Below are 26430 nucleotides of genomic sequence, written 5' to 3' on the forward strand. Positions count from 1 at the left end.
GAACAAGAAGCTCAAGATGGAGAAAGAGCATCTCAAGGTGGGATTGAGCAAGTTTGCTAGAGGCAAGCATCTCCAAAGTGAGCTACTCATGAATACCGTTATGAAGATGGAGAGAAATGGCATTGGATATATGGCAAGTGTAGAGAAGAAGAAGGCTCAAGCTCAACACCAACAATCAAAGCCAAAGCCAAAGAGATGTTTTGAGTGTGGACAAGAAGGCCACTTTGCTCATGAGTGTCAAACTCCACCACCATAACCCTTGCCCAAGCATGCTAGACCCTTTGCTTTCAATGCTCACTACATGCTTAGAAAAGATTCGAGTGGAAAGATGAAAGTCATATTCTTATGTCCCCCCAACAAGAGTAGGCCTAAGAAAATTTGGGTGGCTAAGTCACTTGTTGAGAAGGTGAAGGGCCCTCAACAAGCTTGGATCCCTAAAGCTTGAATCTCTTGTGTGTAGGTGAACTACAAGACCGGTGGAAGTCATTGGGTTATTGATAGTGGTTGCACTCAACATATGACCGGTGATCCCCGTATGTTCACCTCACTAGATGAAGAGGTAGATGGACAAGAGAAAATAACATTTGGAGATAATTCAAAGGGCAAGGTTAAAGGATTGGGCAAAGTGGCAATCTCAAATGATCATTCCATCTCCAATGTGCTCTATGTTGCTTCATTGAGCTTCAACTTGGTATCCATTGGGCAATTGTGTGATCTTGGCTTTCAATGCTTATTCACTGAGAAGGAGGTTGTTGTATCCAAAGTAGATGACAATCAAGTGATATTCAATGGATTTAGATACAACAACTTATATCTAGTTGACTTCACCTCCGAAGATGCAAACTTGAAGACTTGCCTATTCACCAAAACAACACTTGGGTGGCTATGGCATAGAAGACTTGCTCATGTTGGGATGAGCTCACTCAAGAAGCTTATGAAGAATGATTTGGTGAGAGGGTTGAAGGATGTGAAGTTTGAGAAGGACAAGCTTTGTAGTGCATGTCAATCCAGCAAGCAAGTTGCAAACACTCATCCAACCAAAGCTTTCATGTCAACCACAAGAGTGCTAGAACTCCTACATATGGATTTATTTGGACCAACAACATACAAGAGTTTGGGAGGAAATCTCTATTGCCTTGTGATTGTGGATGACTATTCAAGATATACATGGGTGTTTTTCCTTTATGACAAATCTGAAGTTGCATCTTGTTTCAAGAAGTTTGCCAAGAGAGCTCAAAATGAATTTGAAGTGAAGCTCAAGAAGATAAGAAGTGACAATGGCAAAGAGTTTGACAACACAAACATAGAAGCTTATTGTGATAAAGTTGGAATCAAACATGAAGTCTCCGCAACCTATACTCCTCAACAAAATGGTATAGTTGAGAGGAAGAACCAGACTTTGATCACTCTTGCAAGAACAATGCTAGATGAGTACAACACCCCCGAAGCTCTATGGGCCGAAGCAATCAACACCACATGTTATGCATCCAACCGCCTATTTCTTCAAAAGTTCCTTGTCAAGACACCGTATGAGTTGCTCAATGGGAAGAAGCCGGACGTCTCCTTCTTTAGGGTGTTTGGTTGCAAGTGCTACATCTACAAGAAGCGGCAACACCTAGGGAAGTTTCAAAGACGTTGTGATATAGGTTTTCTTGTTGGCTACTCATTGAAGTCCAAAGCATATAGAGTATTCAATCATGCCACCGGCTTGGTTGAAGAAACATATGATGTAGAATTTGATGAATCTAACGGCTCCCAAGGAGCACATGAGAATCTTGATGATGTAGGTGATGAACCATTGAGGGAGGCTATGAAGAATATCCCGGTGGGAGACATCAAGCCAAAAGATGATGAAGATGATGTACAAGTCATTAACCAACCTTCTTCATCAAATGTACCACAAGATGGTGAAAAAGATAGGAGAGTAGAAAATGAAGATACTCATATCTCCCATGAGCAAATGGTGATACAAGCACAAGATGTTGATGCTCCACAACCTCCTCCTCAAGTGGCCAATAGAAGAAATACACCTCTCCTACAAGATCATCCACAAGATCTCATCATAGGGAGTCCATCAAAGGGTGTAATGACTCGATCTCAAAAACTTACTTCATTTATCGCTCATCACTCTTTTGTCTCTTGCTATGAGCCTACCAAGGTAGAAGAAGCTCTTAAAGATCCGGATTGGATCAATGCCATGCATGAAGAGTTGAACAACTTCACTCGCAATGAAGTTTGGAATCTTGAAGAGCGACCAAAAGGTGCAAGAGTCATTGGAACAAAGTGGGTGTTTCGTAACAAGCAAGATGATCAAGGTGTTGTTGTGAGGAACAAGGCAAGACTAGTTGCAAAGGGATTCTCTCAAGTTGAAGGTTTAGATTTTGGAGAAACCTTTGCACCGGTTGCAAGATTAGAAGCCATCCATATCCTTCTTGCATATGCATCACATCATGAAATGAAACTATATCAAATGGATGTGAAAAGTGCATTCTTAAATGGCTTTATTAATGAACTAGTCTATGTTGATCAACCTCTCGGGTTTGAAGACCCTAGATATCCTAATCATGTTTATAGGTTGTCCAAGGCACTATATGGGCTTAAGCAAGCCCCAAGAGCTTGGTATGAGCGCCTTTGGGATTTCCTTATTGAGAAGGGCTTTACCATTGGGAAGGTCGACACCACACTATTCACCAAGAAGCTTGATGGGCATATCTTCATTTGTCAAGTATATGTTGATGATATTATCTTTGGATCATCAAATGAAGACTCATGCAAAGAATTTGGTGAATTGATGTCTAAGGAGTTCGAGATGTCAATGATTGGTGAGCTTACATTCTTTCTTGGTTTTCAAGTCAAGCAAATGAAAGAAGGCATCTTCATCTCTCAAGAGAAATATACAAAAGATCTTCTCAAGAGATTCAAGATGGATGAATGTAAGCCAATCAAGACCCCAATGCCTACCAATGGACATCTCGACCTAGATAAGGGAGGTAACTCGGTTGATCAAACTCTCTACCGTTTTATGATTGGTAGCTTGTTATATTTAACCGCATCTAGGCCCGACATCATGTTTAGTGTGTGTATGTGTGCTAGGTTTCAAGCTAGTCCTAAGGAAACACATTTAATTGCCGTAAAAAGAATCCTTAGGTATCTTAAGCACACGCCAAGCATTGGTCTTTGGTATCCCAAAGGAGCTTTATTTGAATTAATTGGCTATTCCAATTCGGATTACGCCGGATGCAAAGTTGATAGAAAGAGCACATCCGGAGGGTGCCATTTGCTTGGTAGATCACTTGTGTCTTGGTCCTCTAAGAAACAAAATAGTGTGGCTTTGTCCACCGCCGAAGCAGAAAACATTGCCACGGGTGCTTGTTGTGCACAAATATTATACATGAAACAAACTTTACTAGACTATGGAGTAGTTCTAGAGAAAGTACCTCTTTTGTGCGACAATGAAAGTGCGGTAAAACTTGCAAATAATCCAGTTCAACACTCTCGCACCAAGCATATAGATATCCGCCATCACTTTCTAAGAGATCATGTAGCTAAAAATGATATATCACTAGAAGGTGTAAGATCCGAAGATCAATTAGCGGATATCTTCACTAAACCGCTAGATGAGGCTACATTTTGTAGATTGCGGAATGAGCTCAATGTACTTGATTTTAGTAACTTCACTAAAAATTGAGCTTGTGTTGTCCCTTGCATTCATTGTAATATACAACACGTTTAATTTGTGGCAATGCATATAGGGCTTGTCTAACATGGTTAAGATAACCGCCGAAAAGTGTGTGAAGAAGCTTAACCTTGGATCAAACTTGACAAGCAACTAGATTTACTTACAAGTATTACATATGCATGAATGTTGTTTTGTCATTTTATTCCATTTGCCCTCTTGTTGCCTATTTTCTTAAAAAGAATTATAGCATAAGGCAAAATATTTTGAAAAATATGAGGGTTTGAGAGAGGTCACTCACATCAGTCCTAGTTGGTGTTTATTTGGATCTTATTCAAGTTGGGACTTGATTGGGAACAGGCAGCGCGAAGGAAGGTTGAAGGTTTGCTGGAAAAGGAGCACTGGACGCTGCACCGGACGCTGCTGTCCAGCGTCCGGTCAGTTCATAGGATGTGAACTGCTACTGAAGGAGTGACCGGACGTTGCGTCTGTGCATCCGGTCAGGAAGGGTTCAGCGTCCGGTCGATCAAGGAAGGACTAGCAGTACTGACCGGACCCTGCCTGCGTTCGGTCATGGACCACCGGACGCGTTCGGTCCCGATTCCAGAGGTTTTGGACCTCTCTGGAATCGACCGGACGCTGGGTGGTAGCGTCCGGTCGCTACCACCGGAGCGTCCGGTCAGTGGATCTCGCGTGTTTTTAGGACTCCTTTCTCCGATTCCTTTTCTGTCGCGTGTGGGGAACTATTTAACAGCAAGACCATACCCCTATTCGACCTCAACCCGCTGTGACCTAGCCCAAGCTGCCGCCGCAGCCTAGCTGCACGCCACCTATGCCGGTCACCTTGCGCCCGCGCCGCCGTGCCCTCGCCTCGCCAGCCAGCCAGATCTAAAGGCAAGTCAACCAAGCAGGTAACATCCAAGAAGCGGAAGTACCCCGACGTAGAGACAGCGAGAGCAGCAGCTGTTGCAGAGGCCACAGAGCGTGCCGAGAGAGGTGGTACCCGCAGCGGAGTTGTCATTGCAGATCAGCTAGTTTCACCCGTAGTCAGAGCTGCGATCGAGGATGTTGAGCGTTGTCATGGTAGTCCAGCTGGGACTGCCACGCTTGCAGGACGACGGGTTGCCATTGAGGAGGGTCCGTCAGTACAGCAGCAGCCCCCACCAGCAGAGCCTCAGCCAGCCCAGGAGACTCAGGAGGGTCAGGAGACTGAGCCAGCACCTCAGCTACGCCGCTCGAGTCGTACCAGTGCTGCAGTTCCACCGAGGCCAGTTACACAGCGCAGGGGTTCACGCCCTCCGCCTAGACCATAGGGTCCGCCTCTAGTGGCTCACCTCGACTTGAGGGCCGCTACAGCCAGGCAGGTTCAGCAGCTGCGGTTTGTTGAGTTTGAGGTTTGGTTTCCTCTGAGGAGGGATGAGAGAGCAGCTGAGGGGTTCTACACGCCACTGCAGGAGGATTTCTATAATGCATATCTTAACAGTGGGGCAGTGTTGAGATCATAGAGGGTCTGTTAGATAGAGTCCATTGTGGCAGCAGCCAGAGAGAGCATTCGGCAATACTTGTCATATTTGCCAGGACTGACAGATTTGATTGGACGGACAGGCATATATGTACCTTCTTGGGTCCGTCAGTTTTATGCCTCGCTCTACATCGATCCTCATCACAGATTCATTCACTTTGCTTTCAAAGGCAAAGACTACAGAGTGACTAGTGGCAGAGCCAGGGAGATACTGAGACTACAGGAGCAGCCTGTAAAGATGCATGAGGTTTGCTATGGATAGCAGGAGCCTCCTAGGCGTCCTCATGGAGGGCAGGTGCCCCTACAGATTTAGTGCGGCATTGCTTCAAGGAGCCATTTGGAGAGGGGTCGAGTAGGAACCCTAGTGACTTGACTCCTATAGCGAGGATACTAGAGGCCATCATTAGGAGGACACTGCTTCCTAGGTTGGGATACAGGGAGGGCCTGACTCGCTTACAGCTCTGGCTTCTCAATGCCATCATGCAGATGACAGTATTTGACATTTGGGACCTCCTTCTTTCAGAGATGGAGGATACTATAGCTGAGGGATTTAAGGGTCGCAGGCAGCTTCCCTATGCTCACTGGATCACGTTCCTCATCCACAGAGTTGTGCTTGATAAGCCCCCTGGCATGATGGATGAGTATACAGGTGCCACTACAGAGTTCCCAGCCTACAACCTATCACAGAGGATCAGACACACCACTCCTTAGGCACCCAGACAGCCTAGCCGTCATCCCGACATGCCAGAGTCCATAGCTCAGCAGGATGAGATCATCAGAGGGATCACAGCCACTGAGGAGGAGGAGCTAGAGGCACAGCAGGAGTTGAGCGAGTATAGTGACAACTCCGACGACGACTACCAGCCTATACCTCAGATGCCTCCACGCAGACATGATGCAGAGGCCGGTAGCTCTAGTTCTGCACCACCTGCTCCGCAGACAGACCCCGCTCGCATAGCTATTCTTGAGCGAATGCAGCAGGATCAGACACGACAGGCACAGGAGACAGCTACCAACTTCACACAGTTTCAGTCTCATCAGGACGAGTTTCAGTGGCAGTAGCAGCTCCTTCAGCACCAGCAGTTACTTATGCAGCAGCAGCTCATGGGATTCATGCAGCATGTAGTGACAGCCATTAGGATCCCACTGCCACAGACTTCGCCCCAGCTTGCACAGCCTCCTACCACTTCGATGACTCTAGCAGTACAGCCCATCGGGCTCTAGAGTCAGGGACAGCCTCCAGCTCAGTTTACTTCACCTCCTATACAGGTGTCCCAGTGGTTAGCCTCACCTGGTGTAGCCCCACAGTTCACTCCTTATCACACGAGTTTCTCACTAGAGCAGTCTTCCTCGCTATTCGTGCCTGACACGTCAGTCTCCAGGAGTCTTGGAGCATCTTTCAGCGAGTTGACCGGCATGCCTACTCCGCCTCACATGCATACTGCCGGTCCATCTGCAGCAGCTCCAGCTATCATGACTACTCAGAGGCTCCCCTCGACTGTCGCCTCGTCAGATCCTACGACAGACATACTTGCAGCTTCACAGGCAGCACCAGCCCCAGCTCAGACCCAGACCGCTTCAGTGACACTTCCTGCTTCAGAGGGTCAGTCAGTTCAGAGCTCAGGGTCCGATGATGATGGCGCCCAGTTCCATCTTGCTCCACGTACTTTAGCGCCCGACTCGTCCGCTGCAGCCCCGCCGACCGACCCTTAGGTTTTGGTATTTGACGCCAAAGGGGGAGAGGGTTTGAGTATGTAGACTTAGGGGGAGCGAGTTTTAGGGGGAGCTAGTTATCTAGTATTAGCTTATTATATACATTTGGAGTTTTATTTGTGTGATACACTATTACTTATGCATTCGTGTGTTTACTTTCATGCATACTATTATATATATGTGATAGTGCTATCTACGTGATTGTGATATTTGACACGTGTGATTTCTACTTTGCATTATCTATATGTCATATCACTTGTGTAATGCTCATTTGCCTTTTGCTTCCGCGTTTATACTTCGAAGCAAATGAGCTTTGTTATTTGTACTCATGCTTAATTCATATCTTTTGAGTACATTGTGTTGGCTTGGGTCATATAAGCTTGACTAACTCTTTTGTTCTTATTGACAAAAGCTTATATGAACCAAGCCCGTCAAAAACCTCACTCCACAACATACTCGAGGTAGTATTGTCATCAATCACCAAAAAGGGGGAGATTGAAAGCATCTAGGCCCCTAGCTGGATTTCGGTGATTAATGTCAATACAAGATTACTATGACTAACGTGTGTTTTGCAGAGGCAATTAAGTTAGGTCATGGTAATGGAGATCGATTAGGCAATCGAAGTTGTCATGCCCCTACGATGGAAATTGTTTCGGTTTTCAAAGGATGGACGACAAGGTTAAGGATAACTAGTTCTAAGTGTCGATTGGAGTTGGAGAGACACTTAGAGTAGTTTAGGACTTTGTTTTTCCTTTGGCCGTACTATGAAGGGGGGGGGGTATGAACGGGTAGCTTGACCTAGTTGAGTCCAGTGAGTTAGGTGTGGTGCACACTTGTTTAAACTAGCTCTAGGTAGCTCCTATGAATGCCCAAGATCCTATGGAGCAAACTTCATTCACATATGTTCGAATGTTGGAAGTGAATGGAGGGTCAAACACTGACCGGACGCTGGCTTCGGTGCGACCGGACGCTGGCCGTAGGGTCCGGTCAGTTCATTTGACCGTGAAGAACAAGTCTGGAGTGACCGGACGCTAGAAGGTCGTGTGACCGGACGCTGAGGGCTAGCGTCCGGTCGACTCCAGTAAGGGTCTAGACTTGGGAAAGAGTGACCGGACGCGTCCGGTCAGTGGTGATCGGACCCTGAGTATCTAGCGTCCGGTCATTTATAGTAAGCATCCAAGAGCGACCGGACGCGTCCGGTCGGTACTGACCGGACCCTGACAGCGTCTGGTCATCATTTGAAAACTGTTCGCGGGTTGAACTGACCGGAGCGTCCGGTCAAAACGATCGGAGCATCCGGTCATCCCGTAGAAGCTCATAACGGTTCGTTTTTCAGGCTGCCTTATAAATAGAGGCTCCACTCGTGAGTGGAGCAACTTTTGCTCATTCCAACAGCTAAGAAACACGTTTGTGAGTGCCAAGAAGAGCAAGGTCCTAGTGAGGTGTTTGTGATTTGAGAATCCAAGAGAGTAGCCTCACTAGCAAATCAAGAGTAGCAAAGTGTGCATCCATCTTCTCATTAGGCTTCGCGTGGTCAAGTGAGAGTTCGTGCTTGTTACTCTTGGTGATCGCCATCACCTAGATGGCTTGGTGGTGATCGGGAGTTTGGTGTTCACCCGGCGGAGCTTGTGGGTGACCCAACTCAAGTTGTGAGCGGCTTTGGGTGATTCGCCGCGATGGAGTGTCAAAGAATCAACCTGTAGAGAGCACTTGATCCTTGCGTGGATCAAGGGGGAGCTACACCCTTGCGCGGGTGCTCCAACGAGGACTAGTGGGGAGTGGCGACTCTCCGATACCTCGGCAAAACATCGCCGCGTTCCTTTCTCTCTCTATTTACTTTGAGCACTTACTTTGAGTATTTAATTTGAGCAATTCAATACTTTTTTTACATCCATAGAATTGCTTGCTAGAGTAAGTTTGGAACATAGGTTATGAGGTTGTTGTGCATTAGTTTGATATAAACACTTTTCTAGGCACAAGGGGTTAATTGGGCTATCCGTAGGATTTGATTAGTGCAAGAGAATTTAGAATTAGCCCAATTCACCCCTCCTCTTGGGCATCTTGATCCTTTCACCGTGCCGTGGAGGCGCGGTCTAGTGGCGATGCAGAGGTGACGGTGAGGTTGGTGGCAGCTTCCCGTAGCTGGCAGCACCGTCTCTTGATCGGTTAGCGTTTCTCTGTGGATAGGTTATGGCGGCTCAGGTCAACCTCGTTATTAGAGCCCTGGCCCTCATCTCCCTTTATGGTGCTATGTGACGGGGCCCACCAACCATGGAGTGGTTGGACGCCTCCAATCAGAGTGTTGATCCAAGGGCCCGTTGGACCAATTGGTGGAGATCAAACTAACATTCTTCCTCTTGATCTCACCTTATTTCTTAAACTTAACTTACTTACTTTATCTTTGTTCCCATTTCATCACAGATAAGTGCATAGAGCGTGCCTCATCGTCATGGTCTATTGCCATTAGATTAAACAGCTAAAACGCACCTCTCTGTTTTAAAACAGATACTCAACTAGGCCCTGATTATCCAGAAATCATGGGCTTTCCTATAAATCCATGTCGACTGTGTGTTCTCTGAACGCACTGGGTGGTTAGCCTTTAGTAAGCGGATCCGTAAGTACTTACTCGGTACTTATGTGCTCAATGCTTTCAAAATGATTCTGGATTTTCTCCTTTACAACATATATCTTAGTGTCAATGTGTTTGGCGCACACTTGACTTGTTGTCTTAGAAGTTAACTTACTTTAAATAATTATTGCTGTTGTCTACCATTATTAAATTCGGGTACAAATTCCCTTAATCTCCTTTTTCCTGTTCTTTAAGCCTCGTGACAAGCTATACTATGGTATGCATCACTCATGACACCATAACTGTTTCTTTATAGCTTTTCCATAATAATACTTTAACTACGAGTGTTAGCAACTGCTGTGGATTTCACTACACATCTCGCCAAGACTTAACTTTTGTACCCTCAACAATTTGAGAGTTCTTATTCTTTCTTACTCAGCATAAGACCTATAATACTTTGCAAAAATGCAAGACATTCTCAACTCAATTCCAGTGATCTATATCTGAACTGGACTTCTGCCAAAATATCCCAGATATATAAACTACGTCAGGGTAAGTTCTTACTTGTACTTGTACACACATCAAGCTTTCAACAGCTAAAGCATATGGAACCATATTCTTTTGATCGATCTCACATCGGTTCCTGGAACACTTAAAGTTCCTAAAACTATTACCCTTGACTATAGGAGCAGGCGTAGGTTTACTTGCATGCATACTTTATTTCTCTAGAATCTTTTCTAAGTATGCTTTTGCGATAGTCCTAATACCCAATTTTCTTCTATCTCGGTGAATTTTGATTTCTTGAATCAATGACGCTTCACCAAGATCATTCACATTGAAACTTGAGGACAAAACTTCTTCTTCTCCAATGACAGATTAACATCACTACTAATGAGTGGAACATCATCTATTCACAGGATGTGGAAAGTGAATTTTCCATTCTTGAGCTTCACATAAACGCTATTGTCCTTCTCAATTTTTTTTAAAACCCAAACTTTCTCATAGTTTCATCAACTTCAAATACTACTGTCTAAAGACTTACTTTTAACCCATAAATGGATTTCCACAGGCGGCATCCCATATGTTCTTTTCTTTCATGACAAAACCTTTTGGGTTGTGCCATGTAATCGTTTTCATATAAATCCTTGTTGAGGAATATCGTCTTTACATCCATCTGATGTAATTCTAAATCGTAATGTGCCATTAAACACCATTATGGTTCTAAAAGAATCCTTATATAAGACTAGAGAGAAAACTCTCATTGTAACCAATTCATTCTCTTTGCTTAAAGCATATTACTTACAAGTCATGGTTTATATCTTTCTATATTCCCTTTGGAATCACAGTTTGTCTTGTAGACCCATTAACAACCTACTGTTTTGGCTCCATTAGGAATTGCTTCTAAGTCCCAAACATCATTGGTACTCATCGAATTCATTTCAACTTTCATAGCTTCTTGCCATTTAAATGAGTAAATGCTTCTCATGGCTTCTTCAAATGAGGTGGGATCACCCTCTATTTGAATTTTTTTACTAACATAGACTTCATAGTCATTGGAAAAACTGGTTAACTAATTCTTTGAGACCTTCTAGGGCCTCAGCTACTGGCACTTTCATATGGGGCTGTTGTTGCTCTTCATTGCCAAGAGGCAATTGATTCTACAGGCTCCTGTATCATAAGATCCTTATTTATACTATTTATATTCTTCGAAGAACCAACAACAGGTGTTGTATTAGTCATACAACATCAATCGGTATTAAAAACTTGTTGCTCCTGAGTCACTAGGGTGGGCACGCAGTCCCTCTTCTCTTCAAGTCTTAGGTCTCTACATACCATGCTCCCCCTTATCTTCCCATCTTTTCTAAAGATAGTATATCTTCAAATTTCTTATTTTGAGTTTAATTCGTTAAAACCTCATATGGCGCTTTAAGCACTACCTTAATATCTTTGAGACTGACTACGTTATTTTCCTGTCAGAACTTTTAAAAGGTCCAGGAATTTAGCTATTTCTCTGCTTAGGGGTATCAATGTTGTGACAGTTGTACTCCTCCAACGGTCGTATTCATATTAATTAATATTTATCTTATTCTTAATGAAGAGTATCTTTCTTAATTGATCTTTATATTTTTCTCCCCCTCGAAATATGGAATAAACTTTACTGCCATAATTTCGATAACTATACAGAAAGCCGGTAAACGAGGAGACACTTATAACTTATTTTATTTACATGATTGTGTCATGCAAACAAAGTTATTTCTTGATCCATTTAGGAGTACACTTTCCTTAATTCACTTTAAGAACTCAACGAGGTCTTTCATTAGCGATACTTTTGTAAGTCACACTTGCATCTTTTCTTATCTTTTGGTTAGTATTGACCATAACTATGCATTCTATTGTGCCAAGGTCAATACTAGGATAACATAAGAGCTACCCAAACTTCTCTCGCTATGCGGGATACAAAACATATGAATCATCACAAAACTTATCCCGCTATGCTGGATGGACTAGCATAATTACTATGCCAAAACTTCTCCCCATACGTGATACATCTATACGAAAACTTAGTCATGACGACTAAAACATTCATTTATACTTTATTTTCTAATTAAATCTTTCTATTGGTTTCAATTTAATCAAAAAATTAGTAAACTAATAAAAACTATCCTGAACTGGCTTGACTCAAGCCTTTTTATTGACATACCCCAACATTGCAGTCCATTGGCATGCAACTGAGTGATATCGTCGAATTAAAACATACAAGGTGCTTCTGCATCAATTATACATTACCGTTAGACAGAAAATAGAATTGATACATAAAACTCATAAATCAACTTGAAATTCATATAACTGCTCTTCATAATTAAATTCTCCCGTTGGTTCGAATTTAATTAGAAGATAATCAACTTCATTGCAGCGAAAACTAAATGAAATACATTCTTTTAGTTCAGGAGCATTTCTTGGTCCATATCTACTCTTTAGAAAATTCACCACGTTGGTGTAAAATTTGCTAGAGATTTAAACTTCAAACTTAAATTCATTATAATACTGTCATCATCAACATTGGTTAGAAAATGACAATACCATAATCTTACATAAATAAAAACAGACTACTCTAATTAAAAATTCCCATTGGTTCCAATTTAATTAGAGCATCAACATAATCATAATTTTCTAAATAGAACTGTTCTTCAAATTAAAGTCTCCCGTTGGTTTGAATTTAATTGGAAGATAATAAACGTCAAACTTTGCAGCGAAAACATGAGAAATTCTTTATCTACTTTTCAGAAGCATTTTACTTTACTCATCTACTCTCCAAAAAAAATTATCCCGTTGGTTCAAATTTTGACAGAGATTTAAAACTTGACAAAATTTATCAAAATTTGCTTCTAAAAATTGTCAAAACTGCTTCTGAAAATAAATAAAACTAAAAACATTAGTTACTGTTCATTTGACCCAGCCTATGGAAAAACAACACGCAGCCTGCCTTCATAGCGCAGCAGCGTGCGGCCCAGTCCAGTGAAATCGGACCGACCCTGGTCTGCTGACGCGCGCGCTGTGCCTCCCAGGCCGCAACCTAGGCCTAGGCCCACAAAGCCAAACGCCTGCGCGCTCCTGCCTGGGCCGGACCCCGGTTCGATCAGCGCTGGCTGTTCATTTGAGATCGACAGTCGTCCGCGCGTCTCGGTGATCAAAAGCGCACCGCGACCGGTGCCCCCGAAACCCTAATTCCATTTCGCATTCTTTCTATCTCTCTCTTCACCGTACTCCATCCTCAGCGCAGGGAGAGACCATGGCACCGTTGCCGGCCCCCTCGTTGGTGCGCGCGCTCCCCACGCGGGTGAGCGTGCCGCCGTCGAGCGGACTAGCGGCGGTGCCCTGATCCCCACGGTGAGGAGCTCTTGAAACCCCAAAACCCTAGATCTGACCAGCCTCTTCTCCACCTTCTCTCTCTTAGCCCCGCGACGACACCGAGTGAGGCGAGGCGATGATGGCGTCGGCGCCGGCCCCCTCGTCGGCGCACGCGCCGCCGTCGAGCGGCCTGGCTGCAGCGCCCTTGGCCAGAGCACGCGCCCACGTGGCTCGACCCTTCTTCTCGCGCGCCGACGAGGCGGCAGCGCGGTACAGTGTGAAGTATGTTGTTTCCCCTTCCCCGTTTCTCCGTTGATTGGATTTTTCTTCCTTTTCTTCTCGGATCTATCCGATTTTTTCTTTTCTTCTCGGATCTATCCGATTCAGGGTTGGTGATGGGGTTAGGATCGAGATTAGGGTTAGGGTTTCCTTAACTGTTCATCTTCCCCGAGCGATTTCTTCACGGGGTAGGGCTCGGTTCGAGTTCTCTTGAAACCGGGACCCCGTTCTTAGTGCTTTCTTTCATTGATTAGGGTTAGGGTTCGGTGACCCTCTTCTCTTCTCAGATCCGAACCTAGACAGAGGGTTCCGATAGGCTAGATCTACACCTAACCTTTCTCTGATACCATTGATAGACATATAGGATCATTAGGAGCATAGATCTAACCGGTAGAATGATTCTATTCGGGATAAAAGACATAGCACATCCTAAAACATGTAGAACTAGAGAGACAGAGATGGAAGGAAGAGAGGTGAGATGTCACCGGTCATCGGAGGGTTGGTCGATGGTGGCGTGGCGTCGTAGTCAAACGCCGTGCAGTGGAGGCGCTGTCCAGTGGCGATGCAGAGGCGACGGTGAGGTCGGTGGCGGCTTCCCGTCGCTGGCAGCACCGTCTCTTGATCGGTTAGCGTTTCTCTGTGGGTAGGTTACGGCGGCTTAGGTCAACCTCGTTATTAGAGCCCTGGCCCCCACCTTCTTTTATGGTGATGTGCGACGGGGGCCACCAACCATGGAGTGGTTGGACGTCCTTGATCAGGACGTTGATTCAAGGGCCTAATTAATCGTTGGGCTAATTGGTGGAGATCAAACTAACACGAGCATCATTGTTGCAATATATTATACTACGTTCTTATGAGAACAGAGAACTCGTGTTTTTTTATCATCAGAAGTTAGTTTGATCAAACTGCTACCGTCAACTGAAATAAAACTGCTGAAATTCGATGAATTATTATCAGGCGCGACATAGCTAGCCCTGATTAGTGCGGTCCATTTCAGTCATGCGTAAAGCCTGGCGCTACTAGTTAAACGATGGATCGTCCTCTTCCTCTCCTCCTGGTCGCCATCTATCATCTATCCTGATCCCACCACCCGCTCTAAGCAGTGGAGTTTTTTTTATTAATTAGCTAGCGAAGTAAAAATAATCTGATAGGGAAGGCCAACACGCTTGCTGTTGCTTGTTGACAAGATGCCGGACGACGCGTCATCAGTCGCAACCGGCTGACGACGGAAGACCAGCAGGGCCTGTGCCGCGCGCCCTGGCATGGTATCACCGCGCTCCGTTGCTGCCTTGCTGGTGTTGCGGTGCGGCAAGCAATCTATGCATGACAGTTTCCTTGTTCCGCTGCTGCAATCCTGGCCGGGGGGTTGAGCCCTTGATGACCATCCATCTACAGTCTGTTCGGTTGGCTGTGGCTTATCGTAAACGATCGTAAATTTTCAGTCGGAATAGTATTTTTCTCTCACACAAACTAGCCAGCCGTACTTCTTCACGAACCAGCAACGACACGAACCAGCCAATCAAACAGGCTGCTATACGTCTATCTGCGGCAATGCCGCATGAAGACCAATAATTTTAACTCGGAGATGAGAATGAGATGGCCAGAGCACTGCCTGCCTGAAATAGTGAAATGGCTGTTGAGCACTGCAATTATTGGCTCATGATAGACATAGACGACGACGGTCGACGGTGGTGGTTGGGCGCGGCAGAAACGATCTGATCGATGGTGCGGCCCACAAACGAACCGCCGATCGAACCCGGTTTTGTACATGGCCGTGGCGTGAACGCATCGCTAATCCCCTCTGAGAACATTTCATCGGCCATGCGTTTAATCTCCCGCCGTCCAATGTTGGCACCGCACCCAATCAGCATCAACTGCTGTATCATCTGTATTTGCCAACACACTACTGATGGGGTAATACGTATGTGTACGGTGTGCCCATGGATGGACGGCAATTAACTGCAGTTGCAGTCCCTTACGGTTGGTTGCCTGCATTCCAGGTACGGTTGTGTACTCTCATGTGTTGTTCGTCATAATAAATTAATAATTAATTACCACGCTGTTGCCCGCAAGCAACGTCATCCTCTTCCTTGCGTTGATCCTTCGTGCCATGCAGCAAAGCATCTCCATCGCTACTATATAAGGACCTCCTCATCCCCATGGCTACCACACCTCATCACAAACACAAAGACAGCCAGCCAGCCAGCCATCGATCATAGCATCAGATCAGCAGCTTAGCTTAGTACTGTTCCATCCATTCGAGCTAGAGAAGCTAGCTAGCGAGCAGTGTACGTTGTGAGCCAGGCACGCAGATGGCGAGAGCGGTGGCGCTCGCGGCCGTCCTGATGCTGGCGGCGGCGCTGCTGGCCGTGGCGCCGGCGCCGGCGGCCGCGGTCGAGTTCGGGGCGGAGGACCTGGCGTCGGAGGAGGCGCTGTGGGCGCTGTACGAGCGCTGGCGGGGCCGCCACGCGGTGGCGCGGGACCTGGGCGACAAGGCGCGCCGCTTCAACGTGTTCAAGGAGAACGTGCGCCTCATCCACGAGTTCAACCAGCGGGACGAGCCGTACAAGCTCCGCCTCAACCGCTTCGGCGACATGACCTCCGACGAGTTCCGCCGCCACTACGCGGGGTCCAGGGTCGCGCACCACCGCATGTTCCGCGGCGACAGGCAGGGCGGTGCGTCGTCGTTCATGTACGCCGGCGCGCGCGACCTGCCCACCTCCGTCGACTGGAGGCAGAAGGGCGCCGTCACCGACGTCAAGGACCAGGGCCAGTGCGGTACGTACGTGTTTAGATGTCGTTGTCAACAAAGCTAGCAATCGTAATGAATGCCAACGCCAACGCCAATGCAATCGCAGGTAGCTGCTGGGCGTTCTCGACGATCACCGCTGTGGAGGGGATCAACGCGATCAAGACCAAGAACCTGACGTCGCTGTCGGAGCAGCAGCTGGTGGACTGCGACACCAAGGCCAACGCGGGCTGCGACGGCGGCCTCATGGACTACGCGTTCCAGTACATCGCCAAGCACGGCGGGGTGGCGGCGGAGGACGCGTACCCGTACAAGGCGCGGAAGGCGTCGTGCAAGAAGTCGCCGGCGCCGGTCGTCACCATCGACGGGTACGAGGACGTGCCGGCCAACGACGAGTCGGCGCTCAAGAAGGCGGTGGCGCACCAGCCGGTGTCGGTGGCGATCGAGGCCAGCGGCTCGCACTTCCAGTTCTACTCGGAGGGGGTGTTCGCGGGGAGGTGCGGGACGGAGCTGGACCACGGCGTCACGGCGGTCGGGTACGGCGTGACCGCGGATGGGACGAAGTACTGGGTGGTGAAGAACTCGTGGGGCCCCGAGTGGGGGGAGAAGGGCTACATCCGCATGGCGCGCGACGTGGCCGCCAAGGAGGGACACTGCGGCATCGCCATGGAGGCGTCCTACCCCGTCAAGACCTCGCCCAACCCCAAGGTCCGCGCCGTCGTCGACGGCGACAGCCACGACGAGCTCTGAATTGCGCACTACACTACACTACGTAGTAGCTATAAGCCTATAGCTATACTATGATCGATCGATGTATGCTCGGACAGAACATCGCGGACCGTGAATGTCCGAATGGCATACGCACATCATACACCGTACATTCATGTAATACCAATCAGCTTTCGTTTCATTCAGTTATTATTATATTGACATATAAACATGACTATGTATGCATTGATTAAGACTTTGAAGCATCAACTTTGCTATTATATAGGAGTATACAAAACTGCCTGATACAGTATATGGTTGCTCCACTAGAAAAATAACTAGATGTGACTACTAGCATCATGGGCCACCATAAAAAGTTTAAATGGGCTTCCTTGGGCTGGGCCGATCCATCCTCCAGGGCGCCTCCATCCCCATGTGCCATCCTCAGCGTCTCTCTCTCCAGCGGTCGGGGTATTTACCTGTATGCCATTATAAAAGTTCAAAATGATCTACGTACCATTGAAATTTTGAAAAGTTCCTCAGTACCCTTGCCCGAAGTTTCTTTTACCTACGTGCCACTTTTGTTAGTTTTTCTTATAACAGCAGTTAACGTCTAGCGGAAAAGACGATTTTGCCCTCAGTTATAGAATGCATCAAAATTTTTATTCTTTCCTCAGGAGCCACTGTAACTTCCCGTGATTCAAAAAACTTCGCTTTTTGTGGTTGTCGCAATTATTGGTTGTCGCAATTATCGAATTTTTTGGATGCATTTCGAATTTATTATAATTATTAAAGTTTTTCACATGCACACGTACAAGCTGTTACCATGATTTTTTCATAATGGTAGAGAGAAAAAAGTGAAGTTTTTTGAATCACAGGAAGTTACAGTGGCACCTGAGGAAAGAATGAAAATTTTGATGCATTCTATAACTGAGGGCAAAATCATCTTTTCCGCTGGACGTTAACCGCTGTTACAAGGAAAACTAATGAAAATAGTACGTAGGTAAAAGAAACTTCGGACAAGGGTATTGAGGAACTTTTTAAAATTTTAATGATACGTAGATCATTTCGAACTTTTATAATGGCACAGGTAAATACCCCCAGTAGTCCAGTCAGCCTCCAGGGCAGTCTCCAGTGCGGGCGGCGGCAGCCGGCAGCGAGCGGACTCGCCCTCTCCCCTCGTCCAACGGTCCGAAGGAGACTCCAAGCTCCAGTCCCCCAAAGGTTTGAGGCAGCCGTCGCCATGGAGATGGAGGTACTCCGCTGCTCCATCCTCTCTTGCTCCTCCCGCGCCCACACGGCCACACCCAACCCAATCCGCAAGTCGTAAAAGCAGATAAAGGTGGAGCTGTACGCGAATCTTATAACATACATGAATCTTGACAGGGGAGAAGAGACGGATAGGATGGAGGATGCCCTGGCGGCCTAGCCAGGTGCACTACCGCCGATATCTTCCTCCTCCGAGGCTCCGAGCAGAGCAACAGAGGAAACAAGAATGGCCATGCCCACCTTCCAACTTGCTCCTGACCTGCCGCCCGTCTCCCGCCTCTGCTTCGGTTCGAGCTCAAACTCCCCCTTTTTCTCTCTGGTGGACTGTGCTCTTTCTCTCCCTGGTGGACCCTGCTGAATGACTCCTGCTTGTGCGTGTGCGCAATTCTTGCAGGGACGATGGCGATGGGAGAGCAGAGCGGGGCGGCGTGCTCGCTGCGCCTCCTCGACGCCGCCTACGACGCCGGCGTCAACTTCTTCGACTCCGCCGAGATGTAGGCGGGCTTTTTTAGGGCCTTTTGGCATGGCTTACGTCGGCTTCGATTCATCTATTTTGCGTAAATCGAGACACTGTAATGTAAAGCCGTTTTATAAGTCAGGGTTAAAATGAACTAGAAGCCGGGAAAAACCAGTTTTTCTGGCTTCACCGGTGAAGCCGTTTTGGATGAGCTGTGTCAAAGGAGGCTTTAATTCGACCATAGTGGAAACTGGCTTCGCCACCTAGCCATTACGAAACGTGATCTATTCGTGAGAATGCCATCCGATGATCTTGTCATCCTTTTCTTCGTCTTCTGTCCCTGTCCTTTTCCCCTTTCTTTCACCGGTGCTCGTACCAACGGAATGAAAAGGCGCAGAAACGGATCGAGCTTGACTGCTGCTTCTTCTCCAAGCACTGAACGAGCTCCCCCCACCCAGGCGAGCCCCCACGCCTCGAGCGCCCAACACCCCCACCCACCGTGGGTGGGAGGTGCTCGCCATTGGGGCTCGGTGCTTATAGTCGCCAAGCTCGATCTGTTTCTACGCCCCTTCGTTCTATCCGTATGACCATCGGTGAAAGAAAGAGGAAAGAGACAGAGGCAAAAAAAAAAAAAAGAAGAAGAAAAAGGTACCAAGATCAGCAGATGGCATTCTCACGAATGGATCACGTTTTGTAATGGCTAGGTGAAATCCCGTTGCGGGATGACAGACCACAAAGGGCATTCTCGTCGAATTCCAAAAAAGCCCGTAGCAGGCTCACCTGCTCCCTCCCTTATACCCTCTCGATTTCCTTCTATTTTTTCAAGAAACGCGTCGGTTTGAGAGTGGAAGCGGCCTGTTTGCACATCTGCGAACCTGTTTACTTGTCAGGTACCCGGTCCCACAGCGTAGTGAGGCGCGCGGGCGCAGCGAGCAGCTCCTCGGCCGCTGGTTGCGGGGCCGCTGAGCCCCACGGGACAGCGTCGTCATCGCAACCAAGGCGAGCAACCATCGTGTCCTTCCCTAGTCCCTACGTACTTGGGTTGGTTATGTATTGTGACACCAGCGGTGAACTCAACTTGCTGCCTTGTTTGGTGATGCTGTGCTGCGAGGACAGGTTGCCGGACCTTCTGGGCAGATGACGTGGATCCGCGGCGGGCCGACATCTCTCGATTCGCGGAACATCGCAGAGGCAATCGATGGCAGGTGGTCAATTGGTGGACTTTGTTATGTGTTCGCTCGGCAAAACTTCACATTGTTCTTGGCAAAACTTCACATTGTTCTTGTGCTCAGATGCTAGCTTAGTTGGGTTGTGTCTTCAGAAACTGATTATTTAGTTCGAAAGCTTGGCGCTTCTGCTCTAGGGCAGGCTTACTCTAGATTTGTAATACAAACTGCATAAATAGTCACCCCGATTGACGATTTCGAATAAAATTGTTATTGCATAGTTGGCTATGGCCTCTTTTCGTTCATACCTAATGTGTGCCATGCTCGTTTTGATCTTGTGCAGTTTGCACAGGCTGGGCGTGGACTACATCGACCTCTACCAGATACACTGGCCGGATCGGTCTCTGACTCAGCTTGTGTTCTTGCCTATGAGGTCTTAACCACCTGTTATGTTCCGATGTTTGGTGAGACAGAGTATGATCCGAACTGCCAGTACACGTCTGTTCCAATGGAAGAACAACTTGAGGCTCTTGGGAGCATTGTTTTTGAGGTGTCGCCTAGGCGACAAGGCGTGGCAGAGGCTCTGGGCGTCGAGGGCGCCACGACCTACACTCGTATGGCGTCCGCTTAATCGAATTTGGCGTGGCATCAGACGGACGCCAGATGCTAATTAGCGAGGGAAGGGCGCGAAATCAACCGTGCGTCCGCGGGAAATCGACCGCGCTTCCGCGCCACGGGGGAAGGGTGCGAAATGACCGCGGCCCGCGGAAAATCGACCGCGCGTCCGCCCCTGGTGCGGGAACTGTGACCTAGATAGGCTCTTCGCGCGAGGCATTTACCGCGAGTGCGGGCGAGGGGAGAGAGAGAAGGCGGCGGTCGAACGTTGAGCTCCGTTTTGCTGCTCCTCTGCTCGACAACTCGAGTCCACCGGCCAGCCGCCCCTTCCGAGGAGCCGCCCCTGCATCTCTGCTTGGTCGTCCGCACCTGCCGTGGAGCCGCTCCAGCATCTCCGCAGCTGCAGGCATCGGCAGCTGCCCGTTCATCTCGTGTCTCCACCTCCGCTGGCCGTCTGCCGTTAGCCTAGTATGCCCCTGCCTTCTCTCTGTTCCTCTCTGGTCCGCCTGGTATGCCCTACCTCCTCTCTGTTCCCTCCGCCTGTTATGACCCTGCCTGGTGCCTGGTATTCCGTCTCTGCTCTGAGTATTGTAGTATTTAATGCCTTGTGCTCTGCTTTTGCTCATGCTGCGTGTGCCTTGCTCGTGCTCTGCTTTTATATTACTGAGCCATCTTTCTTTAGTGTTACTCACATATACTAATGTCTGCTTGTGCTTGGACTACCACATACACTGCTACAGCAACATGGATTTGATTAGTATACACTTGTTTTGATTAGTTTACAGTTGCTACAGCAACATGTCTTTCTTTGATTAGTATACACTTGCTTTGATTAGTATGTTACTGATTAGTAGTGCTCCCTTAGCTGTGCAAATTTTCTCTTTTCCAAAGGAACATGGGCTCAAGAATTGGCAACAAACGAGGTATACAATATGTGTATGGCGTCGCATAGGCGTCCGCCACAAACGCCTAGGCGCCTCAAAAACATTGCTTGGGAGAGCAATAGATGCCGGAAAGGTATGTCGTCGAGGTGCTGTTTTTAACTTTCCATTTTTAATGGAAATGTTCAGGCTGCACATTTATGGATTGCTGGTGTTAGATCAGATACATTGGCCTTAGCAATGAGACACCATATGGCTTGATGAAGTTTCTCCAGCTGCGTAAGAATTTTCAGCTGCTTCCGAAGCTACTGACAGTGCAGGTAAGTAGCACAGTTTGATCCAATTCATATTTCATAGTACCGTACTCACTCTCCATACTTGTTCTCCTATATTTTTACAGAACTCATATAACTTGCTGTGCCGAAATTTTGATTCTGGATTGGCGGAATGCTGCCATCATGAGAGGTATGCCTGAGCCTGCCTAACACATTCAAATGCTCTGTAACTGACTATTATCTTCAGTTATCTATTCATACTAGTGACTATTGACAAATATTGACATCCGTTTAGTTTAAAAAGAAAGGCACTGCCATCTCATATTTGCTCTTGATTAAGATATTTTCCAAATCGTATCCTGTTTTCACTCATTCTATACAATTCTTTCTCTTCTGAACTTCTATTGTTGAACTATGGCATTTGCAGAATCAGCTTGCTGGCTTACAGCCCAATGGCAATGGGTATACTTTCAGGAAAGTATCACTCATCTGATAACTGTGGTCCACCAGACGCAAGAATGAATCTTTTCAAAGGTACCGTGTTCTGAATTTTCGAATGGTTTATAGTCTGGTTCCAATCCTCTCTCTTCCATTTTAGTTTGGTTCCACTGTGCCACTAGCCGCCCTCCTTTGTAGGGAGATACTCTGAAGGTGAATCCCGATACAAACTGCAGAGCCCAAAGGTGAAAGCAGCTGTGAAGGTGCGCAAATGATTTGTAAGGCGTGGATTTGGAAAAACACCTTTTAACTGCTTACATAGCAATCTCTTTTGTTTTAGGAATACACACAAATATCTGCAAAGTATGGCATTTCTCCAGTGACCTTAGCGATTGGTAAGCTATTCTCAACAATTTCGCTTGATGTGAAGTTGCATTCTTTGACCATTTTCTGCTGATCCTTAGCTTATCTTACTGTTGCTTTCAGCATTTGTCTTGAGACATCCACTTGTGGCATCAGCTGTTTTCGGTGCGACTAAATTGTGGCAGCTTGATGAAGTTCTTCAGGCAACCACAGTCCATCTTCCTGAGGAAATTCTTGTTGAGATCAATGATGTACATGCAAGATACCCTAATCCTTGCCCATAAAAAAATCTTAGTAGGGATCAATTTTGTTTGATGATTCACTGATTGCAATATCGGTATGGTTAGAGCAGCAATTTTGTCAGAGCCGAGTTAGCCGTCTACTTTTTTTTTTCTCAAATGCAATTGGCCATCAACTTATCCTATTCATTCTTTCAAGCTTTGTCGAAGTTGTCAAGAAGTGTCCAAAACATGAAATTACCTGTTTCATCAGCCATATTACATCTCTAATTTTATTTTCTGTTTATTCACCAACTCAAATATTGAATTGCGACATTTCTCTTTGGAAGCAAGCTGTTTAGTTCATCATCAGAAGGTCTCTTTCTGGAATATGTTTCTGGAAATGAAACTAAGGATTACATATATCTCAATTTTGGCGCTGGTGCACAGTTGGTTTGCTATAGAGATCTGTCAAGGCTCTTCAAAGAATTCAAGAACCTTGTTTTTAATTCATCAATTCCTTTCTGTATGTACAAATTAAGGTAATTCATTCATTTCATTGCTATTCACTCCATCCTAAAATATAAAGGCAAGGGATCAAAGTTTGTACTAAGTCAAACTATCACAACTTTGAACCAAGCTGATGCACAGTTGGTTTGCTATAGAGACCTGTCAAGGCTCTTCAAAGAACTCAAGAACCTTGTTGTTAGTCAACTAAATCCTTTTTGTATGTAAAAATTAAGGTAATTAATACATTTTGTACCTAAAAAGCAATTAATCGCTATGCTCAAGCTTCTCTAAGCAAAGTGCTCGTCTATGTTACTCAAAGAAGGGATAGACGACTCTGAAACCCACAAAACTAGGGATTAATCCTACCATCAGCTTATTACATTTGGTTATCTCTACGACTTAATAAACAATAGAGTTGTTGGTGATTGTGTGTTTGCTGTCACCACAACTCTACTTTTTTTGGAAATTAGAAGGGGAGGCATCAAATGTCTTTAAGGAAAAGGTCATTGAAGAGGGCCCTTATTATGAAGGCGATGCAAACAATATGTGGGAGAAGATGGCAACATGCGTTCGGAAGGTTCCTTCAGAGGTGCTTGGAGTGACTAAAGGGAGCGGATGTGACTCGAAAGACACTTGATGGTGGAATGAAGATGTGCAAAAGGCTATTAAGGAAAAGGAGTGCTATAAGTGCTTGTATCATGACAGGTGTTCAAATAACATAGAGAAGTACAAGGTGGCAAAGAAGACTGCAAAACGAGCGGTGAGTGAGGCAAAGGGGCGGGCCTATGAGGACCTTTACCGACGTTTGAGTACGAAGGAAGGAGAGAAGGACATTTATAGGATGGCTAGGGCTCGCGATAGGAAGACAAGGGACTTCAACCAAGTCAAGTGCATAAAAGATGAGATGGAGTAGCTCTTGGTGAAGGAGGATGAGATCAGACATAGATGGCAAGAGTATTTTGATAAATTGTTCAATGGTGAGAACGAGAAAATCACCGTTCAGTTGGACGACTCGTTTGATGACACTAATAGACGCTTTGTGCGGAGGATTCAAGAATCGGAGGTCAGAGCAGCCTTGAAAAGAATTGTAACACCCTCGGTGTTACATCATAAATCATCTACTAAAACATGTCATGAACATCATACTTGTGTGTTAATGCATGTGGTGAAGTGAGTAGATAATGCATTGTAACTAAAATGATCAACAAAAATACAAAACGAAAGTTGCTCCACGATTTGTACAGTTAACAAGTAGGGGAGTAAACTATTTTTTATTGAACAAAAATGCTATAGAGCATGTATGTGACACTTAAATGAAGTTTGAAATGTGAACTTTATAGATGACAATGAAATACTTGATATTAAAAAAGAATATTGCTAAGTAATATTTTAGTAGATTAGAAAGGCAATCTGAAATTAAGATTACCTCAAACACTTAGAAAATTTCTAAGCTTGTGGACAGCTAGACGCTGCTATGTTTAGCAATTTATTTAGAGAGATTGGGTTGAGGAGTGGTGTAGTTCTATGATTCGATTTAGTAGTTCCATATGCCATCTTGAGTGTAGTGAAGCTGGTTTAGGTTTAGGAGCAACGGTTTGGTCGTGATCAACGCTTTAAAATTCGTGCACGTCATAGCTTTATGCTATCTCGCGCCCTGCGTGTGGTCACCACGCGTGGTTGACCCACGTCGCCACATGGTTGTGCCGTGCACGTGCGTGGCCGCGCACCGGCTGGCCGTGGCCGCCATGGCCTTGCCGCGGCTTGGTCGCTCTGGCCGCACCGCTAGGCCACTGGTCCGCTCTACGCCCGACCGCCCCTACCACCATGACTGCCGCTGGTGCTGCTGCTACCTCCGCGCTCGCGCCACACTGACGCCGCTGCCATCACCATCGCATCACCATGCTACGCACCTGCAGCTGCGTTGCGCCGCTGGCCCGCCTTGACGCTGGGCGCACGTGGCTGTGTCGCCGTCGCCTTGCCATTGATGGCACTACGACGCGCGGGCCACGCTGGTCACGAGCGTGCGTGTCTATCGGCGAGTGCCTAGTCGTGGGCTGCGCCAGTCGTGCCAACCGCATCCCGCCAAGGCACGCCCTTGCCGAGTCGCTGGCTGCCCCTCCTCCACTGCTCCCTCGCTCTCTTTCTCTGTTCTCGTCTCCCTGCCACCGTCGAATCGCACCGATGCCGCAGCTATGAGGGGTCACCTCTCATCAATCCCTCTTGTCTACGTCTCCACCCTCACGTCCTCTCTTCAGCCACCCCCACCTCGCTTTGATTGCTGCTTAGCCAAACCTCAATTTTGTAGCTTCACCCCACCACCACGCCATTAAGACCCATCACCGCCCGCACCATGGATAGCCTCCACCACTTCACCCCGCGCAAATTCCTTTGCACCACTTGCTCGCCTTGGCTCCCTCTCCACCATGCGCATGCCAGTGGGAGCGCTACCACCTTCCCTCCACCGCTGACGCGGCCATGTCCACCGTGGCTCATCGCCATTCTCGTCGCGCGCATGTGGCTAGCCTTTCTCAGGTAGTCACCGGCCGAACCACCACTTCGCCCGGGTTCGCGGTGTGCCCCTGGTGCTTATCCTCTATCTCTACTGTCCTGGTAGCGCTGTAGCTCACCGGGATGACCGTGGCGCCATCCTGGGTGACCGTGCGCGGTGGCAGCTCGCTCTAGTGCGCCCTATTGCTCTGTATCACCGCTTAGGGTAGGCGTTAGGGTCATAGATGGGGTTTGGCTCATTAGTTGCGTCGATGCAAGCCTTGTCACACCCAATTTTAAGGATAAAATTGAATGCATAGTACTTATGTATGCCCAGGAATCAGTCACACACACAAGTCGACAAATCATATAAAGTATCATCACGGTGTCTCTTACATCACAAATAATAATATTAAGTACTCTTACACAACACAGCGGAATAGTAAAGGATAACACTCTCGTGGAACACCATCACAGGGAAGGTCAACTAGTTGACCACAAGCCTAAAAATCCTTCGGGAAATCCTCATACCCGTTGTCATCTGTTACCCATCCAGGATTTTTATCCAAATCAAGAAAATAAACAAGTGTAAGTATATCCCGTACTTAACAAGCTAACATGGGGTTATGAAGCTCAAAAGGTTAACACTGGTTTACTGCAGTTAGCATTTTTAGTAAGTCAAGCTT

General features: G+C 46.9%; 1 protein-coding gene and 1 pseudogene across 1 annotated transcript; both read left to right on the top strand.

The window, feature by feature from the left end:
• Positions 1–15793: 15793 nt before the first annotated feature.
• LOC136473028 (KDEL-tailed cysteine endopeptidase CEP1-like) lies at positions 15794–17295 on the top strand. The gene is made up of 2 exons (XM_066470728.1): positions 15794–16386; positions 16467–17295. The coding sequence occupies exons 1-2, from the start codon at positions 15921–15923 to the stop codon at positions 17105–17107; spliced, it is 1107 nt and encodes a 368-aa protein (XP_066326825.1). The 5' UTR covers positions 15794–15920; the 3' UTR covers positions 17108–17295.
• A 1265-nt stretch (positions 17296–18560) lies between these two features.
• Positions 18561–22813, top strand: LOC136473029 (uncharacterized; annotated as a pseudogene).
• Positions 22814–26430: the final 3617 nt, after the last annotated feature.

Source organism: Miscanthus floridulus, chromosome 8 (genome assembly GCF_019320115.1).
Source record: "Miscanthus floridulus cultivar M001 chromosome 8, ASM1932011v1, whole genome shotgun sequence".
NCBI lineage: Eukaryota > Viridiplantae > Streptophyta > Magnoliopsida > Poales > Poaceae > Miscanthus > Miscanthus floridulus.